Source organism: Bombus pascuorum, chromosome 11 (assembly GCF_905332965.1).
Source record: "Bombus pascuorum chromosome 11, iyBomPasc1.1, whole genome shotgun sequence".
In the NCBI taxonomy this organism is placed as follows: domain Eukaryota; kingdom Metazoa; phylum Arthropoda; class Insecta; order Hymenoptera; family Apidae; genus Bombus; species Bombus pascuorum.
The window spans coordinates 7,043,819-7,057,830 of NC_083498.1; the positions used below are offsets into that span (position 1 = coordinate 7,043,819).

Below are 14,012 nucleotides of genomic sequence, written 5' to 3' on the forward strand. Positions count from 1 at the left end.
CGTTTTATTTTATATTAATCATTTTATATTTGACCAAAAAAGTTGGATATTATAAAATATTAGATGTCTTTCCTTTTTGATCTTTTTTACATTATATAAATTTATGTGGATGTAAATATGTTTGTAAAGAATAAATATTTTTTTCGAAATTTATAATGTAATAATTTATTCTAGTTTCGAATATAATATATTTTCTATATTATTTTTATTAATCATGAAATTGTGGCTGTCAGTACTAAAAATGATTTACTTTTCTTTAAATTTATGTAGATTTAGGTATTTTATAATTATATGAATGAATAACAAAGAATGCTTAATTTTGACTCAAGACTAGTGAAAGATAAAATGGAATAATACTAGTATTTAAATGGCGACAATAGAATTAAATTAACTATACAAAACGAACTAAATATATTTTTTTCACATATAAATATAATAACTCTTACAAAACTTATACAATGAACTTATTATTGAAATGTTATATCTATAATTAAAATATTCCAAGATTGGAATACAGTAGTAGAGAGAAATCAAATGAGTAATTAAATCAGAAAAAATTCAAATAAACATAAAGAGGTGCTGCCATCGCGACATTGCCGTGGAGTTTGCGTCATGTTTTTGTAGGAAATATCAAGGAAGGTGGGGACATGAAGGCGTAGACAGCGCAGCTTACATTTGGCACTTTTGGCAGTCCACTGCCACGGCTTTAGTAAGATGGCCACCATGTTGTCTCGGACTATCTCAATCGTTGAAAATTTTGCCCGATTCAATGGGTCAAAGGTACATTAAATATTCTATTTTTCGTGTCGTACTATATTATTCGTTTACGGTAATTCCTATTCATTTATGTCATTTTATTCCATTTTCACGAATACATCGATATTTACGCCAATAATTCATAAGTGGTATAATCACCATATTAGATATCTGTAGTCTGCTAAATTGAGCGCCAGGGTCAAGCGATTCGAAGCCAAAGATTGTGGCCTTGCACTAAACCAAGTTTTTTTTACGAAATATGAATATGACAGTTGTGCAATATGAGCGTGGACATTTTTACAATCAACCTTTGATTCGTTGGTCATTGACTCTGTTCCGTACATTCGTATTTAATTAATATTTATTCAATTACGTGAAAAATGACACTACTTGTCAAACTACCAAGAATTGTCATTCTTTTTGAAAATTTGAAATTCGAATAATCGATTATCGTCATTATTGATTACTTCGTTTTGTTACGAAGTTACTCTTTTTTTTTTAAAAAAGGTGTTTTGGCATTTTTTTTATTGTCTTCAGTATTCAATTTTATATCATTTGTTTTCAATACCTATACTCACTGTTTGTTATTTTCTCCTGTTTTGATTAGTTAGAGTATTTCTTTACCAAGACAAAATAAAGTACAAGTGCCAAGTATGCGATTAGAAGTATGTGGGTCATTACCATTGATTGATCTTTGTACTTCTTTGCTCTTGTTATTTATGTTCTTCTGTACTAAACAATTAATGTCTATTATTATCATATATGTTACACAAGCTTTATTTACTGTCATTGATCCATTTTTGCTATTTCATTTATATAGATACTGGGGTGCAAAACCAACTTAGTAAAGCAATCAGTCAGGAATTTGAATGTTCATGAACACATCAGTTACAGTTTATTAAATGAAGCTGGAGTTCCAACTCCTAAATTTGGAGTTGCTAAAACTGCAGATGAAGCTGCCAAACTTGCTGCTGATTTGAAGACCAAAGATATTGTTTTGAAGGCACAAGTCTTAGCTGGTGGCAGAGGAAAGGGACATTTTAAAGGAACTAGCATTAGTGGTGTAAAGATGTGTGAAACGTAAGTTATTATGCTCAGGTGATTATAGATATGTATGCTTTGCATTAAATTAATTTTTCTTTCTTTTTTATAGACCAGAAGAAGCAAAAAAATTAGCCAGTCAAATGTTAGGTAAATTGTTAATTACCAAACAGACAGGAGAAGCAGGTAGGATATGCAATGCAGTGATGGTTACACAACGAATGTTTCCTCGTAAAGAATACTATCTTGCAGTTATGATGGAAAGAGCCTTTGGTGTAAGTTGCTAAATAAATGTAATTTCAATGAATGGAAGAGCAGCTTATTTAATTAAAAAATTTTTTATTTGAGGGTCCAGTCATAATAGCTTCAAGTCAAGGTGGTGTAAATATTGAGGAAGTTGCTGCAACAAATCCTAGTGCTATCATGTATGAACCCATTGATATACATAAGGGTATTACGAAAGAGCAAGCAGATCGAATTGCTGTTAAACTTGGACTTCAGAATGTTAAAGATTATATTTCTAACATCATCATGAATCTGTATAAGATGTTTCTTAAGAAAGATGCTCTTTTATTAGAAGTGAATCCTTTAGCAGAAGATGTTAATGGAGAATGTAAGTTCAATCTTAAAAATTTATAATTCACTATACATTATAAAAAGTAACATTTAAAAATTGCATTCTTTAATATACAGATTTTGCTTTGGATTGCAAGTGCAGATTTGACGATAATGCTGAATTTAGGCAAAAGGAACTATTTTCCTTAAGAGATTGGAGTCAGGAAGATACTAAAGAAGTTGAAGCTGCTAAATATGATTTAAATTACATTGCACTTGATGGTAACATTGGTTGTATGGTAAATGGAGCTGGTTTAGCTATGGCTACTATGGACATCATAAAATTGCATGGAGGTGAACCAGCTAATTTCTTAGATGTAGGCGGTGGTGCGTCTACATCCGCCGTAAAAGAAGCATTTAAAATAATTACATCAGATTCACGAGTGGGTTCGCATAACATAGATTCTATTATTTCTAATATTGATAAGATTGATAAATATTCTTTTTTTCTATCAATTATAGGTCCACGCTCTTTTGGTTAACATATTTGGTGGAATAATGAGATGCGATGTTATCGCAGAAGGAATTATCGCCGCAACTAAAGAACTTAGCTTAAAAATTCCTGTTGTTGTTCGATTACAGGTATAATTCTAAATACATATTAATACTTTACTGGAGTAATTGATATAAATTTAATTGTATATAATTTTGTTGCCATTTCAGGGTACAAATGTAGATGAAGCAAAAGCTCTTATTGCAAATGCAGGTTTAAAAATTGTACCAATAGATGATCTTGATGAAGCTGCCCGAGTTGCGGTTAAATTATCAACGATTGTTAAATTAGCACAATCTGAAAATCTTAGCGTTAATTTTGAAATACCTTCGATTTCATAAATATAGTAAAAATTGTTATTTGCGTATTATCAGAAGAACTTCGAGGATATATTCATATTGCTAAATGTTTGGAACAACATTTGAAAGTAATAACTAGATTAATAATTTCGAATGTCACATCTGTGCTGTCTTTAGAATAACATTTGAGTACTTCATATATGTTTTTATTATAAGTGGAATGGAAAGGAAGTTCATTGAAACTTTTGTTTTGCTCGATGTTTGAAACATTTATATTCTCCATAAAAAGAGATGAATGTGATCGCAATTTTTAATTACGGATTTGTACATTTGAGAAAAAAAAACTAAACCTCTACTTAATTACGATCTTCTACATTTAAAATATTGCAAAAAATACTAAAAAATTGAATTACTTCCTTCTCAATACAAGCACAAATTCGTTCCCAAGAAGTACGCAGGCTTCTTCAAGAATGTAATTTATTGCTTACCCAATTAACGGGGGTTTCTGTGATTCAGTATTAAAATTAAGTTACATAATATACACTTACTGACATAGTCATATCTTTTGCACGAAAGTGTACTCAATATTCTTTCAAAACTTACATATATGTTAACAAAAAGTACATGACTACTACTGTCCAAAAAACGAAAACCTTTTATATAATCATCCACAAAAAATTGTTATAATTGAGATGTTACGCAAGATATGATTGTCATATCTCATTTGAAAAGAAAAAAGGGCCTGTTTAATGTAATATAGACATATGTAGTTATATGTATACATATATAAATTATTTTACGTAATTTTGTTTTGTTTTTATTTTATTAATGAGTTGAAAGTAAGATGATGTTCACGTTTCTTGCTTCCCTGAAACATAATATCATTGCAAAATAATCAGATTACAACGTATCAATATTATGACATGATATGGTGATGATATAATAATGAAATAATTATGATATAGTATTGTTGCATCTATGTTATAGATATATTACAAAATATATCGCATCGTTAAATAAATTATATTATTATTTAATTTATTGGAAGAAATTTGTACAAAAAAGAAAGTTATCGATTAGCAAATGTAATATTATTTTAAATATAACATAAAAATATTTCAAATAAAATTTATCATGTTCCTCCAAATGTGAAATCTTTTAAAAGTATTTTTGCTTAAATGCAACTATTATGATCGGTAATACTTATTTTTTTCAATAAAAATATGCCATTATTATAAGATGACTGTTCTTTTCATTTATCTACAAATTTAATTTAAAGTATTTGAAACGAAGTATCAGAGGAAATATGTAGTAACAGTCGTAGTTTGTTTTTGATTTAGGATCTTTTGAAGTTGGCCTTCCTGTTTGATGTTCATCTTATTTGCTATTGGTAGTAACAAGTAATAAAGGACAGGGGTTATTCATTTTGAATATCGTCTAATGTATTATAACGAAGTTTTCCAAAGTCACTTATTTTCTTATATTTTTCAGTTTATATCCTTAATATTTAAAAAATGGTGAGAACAAAGGCGGATCGCGTCCCTACAAAAGGTAAAACAAATTTTTAAAAATTCACCTTTTTCAGTAAATTATTTAAAAAATTTCTATTGTTTCTTTGTTATTTCACTTCAGTTGGTTTTGATTGTTAATTTAAACTTGTATTATTATGTTTGACAAATATTTTATAGTTTTATTCAAGTTATATTATCACTTTTAATTGTTAAAGTACCAGAATATAATTAATTTTACGAAAATTTCATTAATATTTATTATTTGTAGCTGTTGGTAGCAAAGCACCACATAAAACTACGAAAAGTACACCAATTAAGAAATCAAGTAGCAGTAACAAAGGTAAAATTTATAATTTTATTAAATTAAAGGTATAATTTCAAAATTTAAAACAATCGTAATTTTAGGAAAAAGTTATTCAGGTGGTAATCCGTATCATCCAAGGGAAACTCCAGAATGGCAGAAGCCTATTACATGTTTTCTCAACCAAGGTTCTGTGAATCAATCTAAAGATTTGTCAAAAGATCAGGTATATAATGATGGTATTACCAATAAATATATTTAGATAATAAAATACATTATTTTAAATAATAGGAAGCTGCTGGTGAATGTCCTAGCCAAATAGTAGAAAATGAGTCGGACTAAAGATGTGTAAAATTGTTGTTAAATTGTTATGGTATTATCATAGTGTTATTTGTCAGTACAAAAGGTTATTTATTTCTTTAAACCAGTGTAGGTATAAGTATTTTATATTTTATCACAATGAACAACAAAGAATTCTTAATTTTAAACAACATGAGACAAGTAAAAAGATAAGAATGAACAATACAAGCATCTGAATGCTGAAAGTAGAATTAAATTAGGTAAATTAAATACAAAGCAGACTAAATATATCTGTTTACTCAACATTTGAAATATGATCAATATCATAAGTATAGTATTTATAATTTAAAGGACAATACTGTAATATGTTTAAATAAAATTATCATAAATGAAGGAAACGTAAACATTTATTTTATAACCTAATAGAATTAACCTTTTTTATTTAACTTTTTAGATCGCAGATACAATTATTGTTATTCGAACTTGTAAAAGAATATCAAAGTGTAAGAAACCGTTTAAGCGAAGTAAAACGCGTCAGAGAGAAATGAACCAATCGTGAAGCTATATTGCGATGTTTCTTTTCAGCGGTTATTGTTCGATAGAGTTTAGGAACGCAATTTCCTATCAAAATTTTGGCAGTCCAAGTTGCGGTAAAGATTCGCAGTATTGAAATGCTGCCGACAGTGAAATTTCATTAAAATACAGTTTCTGACGCGATTTTCTATCGAATAAACGTAACCAAGTTCAGTGTCGTCTGCTTCGACGGAACTTCGTAATTTTTTTTTCTTTTCGTTTCATTATAACGTGAAATATTGGAACGACAACTGTAACCGGCTGTAAAAAAGTTTTCAATCATGGCTAGTGTTTCTTATCAAATTGCAAACCTGCTAGAAAAGGTATTTGACATATTTTTTGAAATATACGTTGAAAATCCTTTCGTTTTTTATTCTGAGGTAAAATTGATGAGGATGTTAACACTTGATCCGATGATGATATTGAAGTTCTACATAACCTCGCTTTATTGTTTAAAAAAATATGCAATTATTCTTATAAGCAATGATTTTCTAATTTTCAGTACGAATAACGATATTATGCTTGTTCAATATTATTTTTTTTTTTAATTACAATATAATATTTTGTCATTATATACTTTATATGCCCAAAAATGTACAGATTCATGAATTCATTGTCAGCAAGAAACAAAGGTGTTTTCAGCTGTCACTAAGATAATATTATATATGTATTGTTTTTATCTTTCATTCGAATAATCCAAAGTTTTATATATGTTTAATGATTATTAGTTGATAGATTGTTTATTATTAGTAATTTGATTAGTTTAATTTAATATATATTTTATTATCAAATGGAACAATACATTCTTTGCTTATTTTTATAAGTAATTTTAATTTCAAAATTTTATTCATTGTTTTGGTTTTATATCAATATTTTAACTCATATTTTATTGTCTTAGATGACATCCACCGATAAGGACTTCAGATTTATGGCAACCAATGATTTAATGAGCGAACTCCAAAAAGACAATATTAAACTGGATGATGATTCAGAACGTAAAGTTGTGAAAATGCTTCTAAAACTGTTAGAGGATAAAAATGGAGAAGTACAAAATCTTGCTGTAAAATGGTACACTTATATTTAGATTTAGATGTGAATTTTTTAGTTTGAAATTTCGTAATAATATTATGTGTTAATTTTTAGCATTAGTTGTTTTTTTTTAAAATTGAATGTATGTAATTGCTTGTGTGTTCGAAACGCATATTATGTTTGCAAGATTTTCTTTGTATTTGGACACGATTACAGAAACGTGTCCGATTTCAGTTTGGGCCCACTAGTCAATAAGGTAAAGGAGTACCAGGTGGAAACTATTGTAGATGCCTTATGCATTAACATGGTATCAGATAAAGAACAATTAAGGGATATTTCCAGTATTGGATTGAAGACTGTAATATCTGAGCTTCCTTTGGGATCCAGTGCACTTGTTGCAAATGTTTGTAAACGAATAACCGGCCGACTAAGTAGTGCTATAGAAAAAGTAATTAATGTTTTCAAACTTATAATAACTCATCTTAAAGTATTAATAAAATTTTATATAACATATTCAGAATAAAAGAAATAATTCTTTATCACATACAGCAGGAGGATGTATCCGTACAACTCGAAGCACTCGATATTATGGCCGATTTACTGTCTCGATTTGGTGCTTTGCTAATTACGTTCCATTCCACTATTTTGGCCGCATTGTTGCCGCAACTTTCTTCTCCTCGTCAAGCAGTTAGAAAGCGTACTATAATAGCTTTGAGTCATCTCTTAACTTCAAGCAACAATTATTTGTACAATAAACTTGTAGATCATCTACTTGAAGGACTTTATACTCAAACAGCAAAAAATGTAATACGTACTTATATACAATGCATTGCTTCCATTTGGTAAGTATTTTTATGACTAATCACTACTGCATTTTTTTCTATATAAGTCCTATTTTTATTGTTAAATTTCAGTCGTCAAGCAGGGCACAGATTTGGAGAGCAAATAGAAAAAGTTATGCCATTAATTGTACAGTATAGTAATGAGGATGATGATGAGTTGAGAGAGTATTGTTTGCAAGCATTTGAATCTTTTGTATACAGATGCCCTAAAGAAATTACTTCACATATAAATAAAGTGCGGACACTTTCTTAAGTAATTTTAACATTTTAGATTCATTAGAATTATTCAGAAATTTGCGTTAAATTCTATTTCTTTGTTAGATTATAGAAATCTGTTTGGTTTACATTACATATGATCCAAATTACAATTACGATGATGATATGAACGAAATGTCCGATGCAGAAGATATTATGATGGAAGTAGAAGAAGATGGAGAAGAGGACGCAGAAGACGAATATTCAGATGATGATGACATGAGTTGGAAAGTTCGTAGGGCAGCTGCAAAGTGCCTGGAAGCTGTTGTGTCTAGTAGACGGGAGCTTCTTCCCGAACTTTATAAAGTTGTTTCTCCGGCTTTGATTTCAAGATTTAAAGGTATCCTTTGCACACAATAAAAACAGTTCAATAGAAAATTAATGTTATTTAAATTGTTACTAATACAACTATATTTTTGTAGAAAGGGAGGAAAATGTAAAGTCTGATATTTTCCATGCATACATTGCACTTCTAAGACAAACAAGACCAGCTACTGGTGTGGCTCTTGATCCAGATGCAATGGAAGATGATGATGGACCTATTGCATTGCTACAGCAACAAGTTCCGTTAATCGTGAAAGCTGTCCATCGTCAAATGAAAGAAAAAAGTATTAAAACGCGACAAGATTGTTTCTCACTGCTGAAAGAATTAGTGCTCGTATTGCCCGGTGCTTTAAGTAATCATATACCTGCATTGATACCTGGTATACAATATTCTTTGGGAGACAAAAATTCTTCGTCCAATATGAAGATTGATACATTGGCATTTGTACATACGTTATTGATAACACATCAACCGGAAGTATTTCACGCTCATATGGCAGTTTTAGCGCCACCGATTATATTAGCTGTCGGAGATCCGTTTTATAAAATTACAGCAGAAGCATTGCTGGTATTACAACAACTTGTGCAAGTAATCAGGCCACATGGTAAACAAATCTATTTGACTATAGATTTATAAATGAATCAATAAAAAATTTATTTCGTTGTCATAAATATTATTTCAGATAAAACATGTTACTTTGATTTTACATCATTATCTGGGGAAATATATCGTTGCACTTTAATGAGATTGCGAACAGCAGATATTGATCAAGAAGTAAAGGAAAGAGCAATCGCATGCATGGGTCAAATTCTCGCACATTTTGGAGACACTTTGTCTGACGAATTGCATGTATGCCTTCCTATATTCCTGGATAGACTACGTAATGAGATCACTCGGCTTACGACGGTGAAAGCTTTGACATGTATAGCAGCGTCTCCTCTAAGAGTAGATCTTAATCAAATTATGGTATGTACGCTATATTGTCTTTTACAGATTAATATTTTAGATTTTGTTTTGATAAACATTTTTACACTATTTTGATATTATTGTATGTGCTTCATTTTACTGTATTTTTTTATAGGAAGAAGCAATTCCAATTCTTGGATCTTTTCTGAGAAAAAATCAACGGGCTTTAAAATTATGTTCTCTTCCACTTCTGGATACCTTGGTTCGAAACTATAGCTCTACTCTTCACGCTGATTTATTGGATAAGGTAATAAATAGGAAAATAATGATCAGTACCTACTTTAATATTCCATATCATAATAGAGTATTTTATTAGGTTACTACAGAATTACCAGCATTATTAAACGAGACCGATTTACATATTGCGCAATTAACCCTTAATCTTCTCACCACCATAGCGAAGTTACATCCAGTTGCTCTTACAAGGGTTTCTGATAACATCCTTCCTGAAATATTAGTTCTGGTGAAGTCTCCACTTCTACAAGGTAATGTATATTTAAATACTTAACTAGAAAATATGTAAGATATATATGTATAATAAAAATGTTAATAATGAATTCTTTTTCATGTATTAGGTGTGGCTTTGAATTCGATGTTGGAATTTTTCCAAGCATTAGTACAAGCAGATATACCAGGTCTTGGTTACAGAGAATTGCTCTCAATGTTGTTAGCCCCTGTTAGTCAATCCGTACTTCACAAACAAGCTTATCATTCCCTTGCAAAATGTGCAGCTGCATTAACAATCACATGGCATCAAGAAGCTCAAGCGGTGGTCGAGCAATTTCTAAAAGACGTTCAAAATCCTCAAAGTGATGCACAGCATATTTTTGCATTATTGGTTATTGGTGAAATAGGTAGACATGTGTAAGTATATATTATTATGTCGATTTTAAATTGTTCACATCACTTAAATTATTTTCTATTTAGGGATTTGAGTGAAATCAGTTCTCTGAAACATATAATTTTGAATTCATTTTCTTCCCATTCAGAAGAAGTAAAATCAGCAGCTAGTTATACATTGGGTAACATAGCTGTTGGTAATCTTCCAAAATACTTGCCATTCATTTTGAAAGAAATCGAGGCACAACCAAAGCGTCAATATCTTCTTTTACATTCGTTGAAAGAGGTAACCTTTATTAAATATTTTAAGCTTTGTTTTATTTTCATTTAAAACTTTGAAAATTTAATGGCTTGCAGATAATTACATGTCAATCTGCTAGTCCATCTGGGGTATCTCATTTGCAAAATTTCGTGCCTTCGATTTGGATGCTTTTGTACAGGCATTGTGAATGCACAGAAGAAGGTACCCGTAACGTTGTAGCAGAGTGCTTAGGAAAACTTACATTGATCGATCCCGCTACTTTACTGCCAAGATTACAAGAGTCATTAAAATCAACATCTGCTCTTTTGAGAACTACTACAGTTACCGCTGTTAAATTTACTATTTCTGACCAGGTATTTCATACATCGGTTTTACTTGTTAAAATAAATTACTTAATTCTTTATGAAATTTTTTACAGCCACAACAAATCGATGCCATGTTAAAACAACGTATGGATAGTTTCTTGGTTGCTTTGGAAGATCCTGATTTGAATGTCAGAAGGGTAGCTCTAGTTGCATTTAATTCAGCAGCACATAATAAACCAATGCTCATAAGAGATTTATTAGATTCCGTGTTACCACACCTTTATGCTGAAACTAAGATAAAGGTATTTAACAAGGAATAATTTAATTAATTATCATTATTTAATTAATTATTTAGTCAATAATTATTTTACGTGTATGAAATAATTTAAATGTAGAAAGAACTAATAAGAGAGGTGGAAATGGGTCCCTTCAAACATACAGTAGATGATGGCTTAGATCTCAGAAAGGCAGCATTCGAGTGCATGTATACATTACTCGACTCTTGTTTGGATCGTCTCGATGTTTTCGAATTTTTAAATCACGTTGAGAATGGTCTCAGAGATCATTATGACATTAAGATGTTAACTTATCTAATGACTGCGAGACTTGCTCAATTATGTCCTACAGCAGTTTTGCAGAGTAAGTGTATAGTATAAATTATAAATTGATTGATTTTTATTAATGAAATATTGAATAATATGTAGGGTTAGAACGATTAGTTGAACCATTAAAAAGCACTTGTACACTGAAGGTAAAGGCAAATTCGGTCAAACAGGAATATGAAAAACAAGATGAACTTAAACGTTCGGCATTAAGAGCTGTGGCAGCATTGTTAACTATTCCAGATGCTGGTAAAAGAAATCATTTTCTTACGCGTCAGTATTAATTTTGTTGTTTGATTCCCTAATCTTTTTCTCTTTTCTCAGACAAAAATCCATCGTTGAGCGAGTTTGTAACGCAGATCAAATCAACGCCCGATTTACAACCACTTTTCGAGATAATCCAAAAAGATTGTACTGGTAGTAATATGAATGAAACCAATGTGATGGATCAGAGCTAAAATGTTTATGATTTACTTTTTGTATTTTACATAGATCGCTGTTAGCTAAGCATCCACGGTCATATTATTCATAGTTTATTTCTATACGTTATTTTTTCATTATTATCTTCGATCCGAACTGTAGTTTGAGATGAATGTGGTTTCATGTAATACGTCATGTATAAATTATAAAATAAATTTGCCAATTGTAAGCATCTTACTATAATGATCTTTCCTTTAACAATAAATAATGTGAAAAACAATGCTTTGGTTTAATTAATTCTGCTTTTACGGAAAAAAGAAACACACCAAAGATTGTTTTCCAGTTGTACAAGCCGACTTAAAAATTTATGATTAATGTGCTATCTTCTCACGCACGTATATGTTGTATTTGCTGACCTACTTATATGATTCATTAATAAATTTATTAGCAAGGCTAACTACTACTTTCCCTCCAAATAAACATGCATTTGCGAGCTACAAGTTAAGAATCTTTAATTTTGGTAATTTAAAAATAAATCACAAATTAATTACAATTCTCGCGTTAAAAAGTATACTTTGTACAAATATTATGCATGTCCATATGTTTCATGTAATGTTGAGTCATGCTATTAATATTATGATCGAAATGGAACATCTTTAGTGTCAGTAAAGACGTTCCAAAAATAAATGAAGCTTAAGGAATACACACTTCGGGGGTGGTACTTTGCCAAATATTTTGCGGTCGACAGCCTTTAATCTTACGTTACAGCTGTAATAATATAAAGCTTGATAATTTTGTCTTTAAGACCTGCTAATAGTTACGTTGATGGATAGTCATTCGATTTACCTGACATAATTGAAACTTCTTAATTTAAATATAATATGTTGAATCCAAAAAATAATGAAGATAAATTCATTTTTATATTTCTTTCTGCAATTATCTTTATCCTTGTGTAGTTAGAATTTATTATGAATTTTCCTATAATTGTAAATTTATAAAATGTATTTTGAAAATAATTAGAAAAGATTTGGAAATAGAATTTGCGATTCTGAACTATAATTGTTTGTTTCTGGATGATAAGAAGCTTGGATCAGTATTGTTATACACCATATGGCAACTGTGAAAGCTCGCTGTATCATTGATTATTGAATCATTTAACGCAAGAGTCCAGATTTGTTTTTCTTGCGAGCTCGTACGATGATCCTCATGCGTATGTAAGCTTCGTAATCCTTCACCTAATTCCGAAACCTGTTGCTAATCACGGTTCCGAAAATATTTTATTATCTTTAGAACATACTTTTAATTTAAACAATATGTGGTAAATATGTAATATCATTACAGAAAAGTCTTTTGTTTATACTGAGGAGATTAGATTAATAATAAATAGCAAGTGAATAACTAATTAATGTATGTTTAAACAATTAGTAATGAAAGGCTATCGTTATAATATGAAAAGGAAATTACTAAGAAGAGTTAATTACGCAATTTTTTATCACGAAATCTATATTAGGCCACTACTCGGTATTTATATACGTGAGAACTGTATGGACTAGATATAAAAATTTCTCCGAATCATAAGGCATCGAAATTTCTAACATTGCAGGGAATCACGTAGCATCTCTACGCTGAGCCGCTTTTAACTCGGATGACGATGCCTAGCGTGTTTGTGTGATGCTATAGCGCACGTAAATCCAACCCGATGAATACTTAACCATCAATTATCTATGTACCTTCCCATGGAACGTTAGAAGCTCTATATGAGGTTTGTTTTCAAATAATATAATCATCATTGACTCATTCATACAGCGAATCGCTTCAAATAGCTACTTAACTCCCTAAAATATTTCAATATTAGAAATTTTATAATTTTATCTAGGTTTGTTTAAATATACTACAATGTTTATAACATTTAAAAGCTATAGAGTTACGGAGTAATAGAAAATGAGCAATTTAATTTTAAAGTACATAATCTTCTCTTATGAAAAGGAAAGATGTTGGTCCCTTGGCCTTACTGATAGTGGTCACGTTTCACACTCTTTTTTCTTTTAGCCGTTTTTATTCATTTGTATTGTACAACAACTTATCCTGTATAACAAATTTATTTATAACTGAAAAAAACGTAACAAAATCGAATTATTCAAATTTTATTTCATAATTATATCTTGTTAATATTTCATACTGATTGAAATTTAGGAAAAAGCAGATGACGTTCTTAGATTTGAAAGTCAAACTATAATTTCTCGTGAGTGTCACCGACTAAGGGACAGCTTGGAAACA

General features: G+C 30.1%; 3 protein-coding genes across 4 annotated transcripts; all 3 read left to right on the top strand.

The window, feature by feature from the left end:
* The first annotated feature begins 619 nt into the window (after positions 1-619).
* On the top strand, positions 620-4,009 carry LOC132912036 (succinate--CoA ligase [ADP-forming] subunit beta, mitochondrial-like). The gene is made up of 7 exons (XM_060969133.1): positions 620-780; positions 1,577-1,836; positions 1,910-2,072; positions 2,146-2,410; positions 2,491-2,795; positions 2,875-2,994; positions 3,076-4,009. The coding sequence occupies exons 1-7, from the start codon at positions 715-717 to the stop codon at positions 3,244-3,246; spliced, it is 1,350 nt and encodes a 449-aa protein (XP_060825116.1). The 5' UTR covers positions 620-714; the 3' UTR covers positions 3,247-4,009.
* Positions 4,010-4,572: 563 nt separating this feature from the next.
* LOC132912039 (PCNA-associated factor-like) lies at positions 4,573-5,395 on the top strand. Its single transcript, XM_060969136.1, has 4 exons — positions 4,573-4,755; positions 4,984-5,055; positions 5,121-5,242; positions 5,308-5,395. The coding sequence occupies exons 1-4, from the start codon at positions 4,719-4,721 to the stop codon at positions 5,356-5,358; spliced, it is 282 nt and encodes a 93-aa protein (XP_060825119.1). The 5' UTR covers positions 4,573-4,718; the 3' UTR covers positions 5,359-5,395.
* A 531-nt stretch (positions 5,396-5,926) lies between these two features.
* LOC132912102 (cullin-associated NEDD8-dissociated protein 1) lies at positions 5,927-12,015 on the top strand. Of its 2 annotated transcripts, XM_060969214.1 has the most exons (17): positions 5,927-6,212; positions 6,788-6,957; positions 7,153-7,366; positions 7,468-7,760; positions 7,833-7,995; positions 8,082-8,355; positions 8,438-8,944; positions 9,023-9,306; positions 9,422-9,553; positions 9,623-9,791; positions 9,882-10,170; positions 10,234-10,432; positions 10,504-10,761; positions 10,827-11,015; positions 11,109-11,352; positions 11,418-11,564; positions 11,640-12,015. In XM_060969214.1, exons 1-17 carry the CDS (start codon positions 6,171-6,173, stop codon positions 11,771-11,773), a joined length of 3,708 nt encoding a protein of 1,235 aa, XP_060825197.1. In that variant the 5' UTR covers positions 5,927-6,170; the 3' UTR covers positions 11,774-12,015. The 2 variants fall into 2 exon arrangements, with proteins under 2 accessions (XP_060825197.1, XP_060825198.1); XM_060969215.1 differs by lacking the exon at positions 5,927-6,212 and having other exon boundaries at positions 6,828-6,957; positions 7,135-7,366.
* Positions 12,016-14,012: the final 1,997 nt, after the last annotated feature.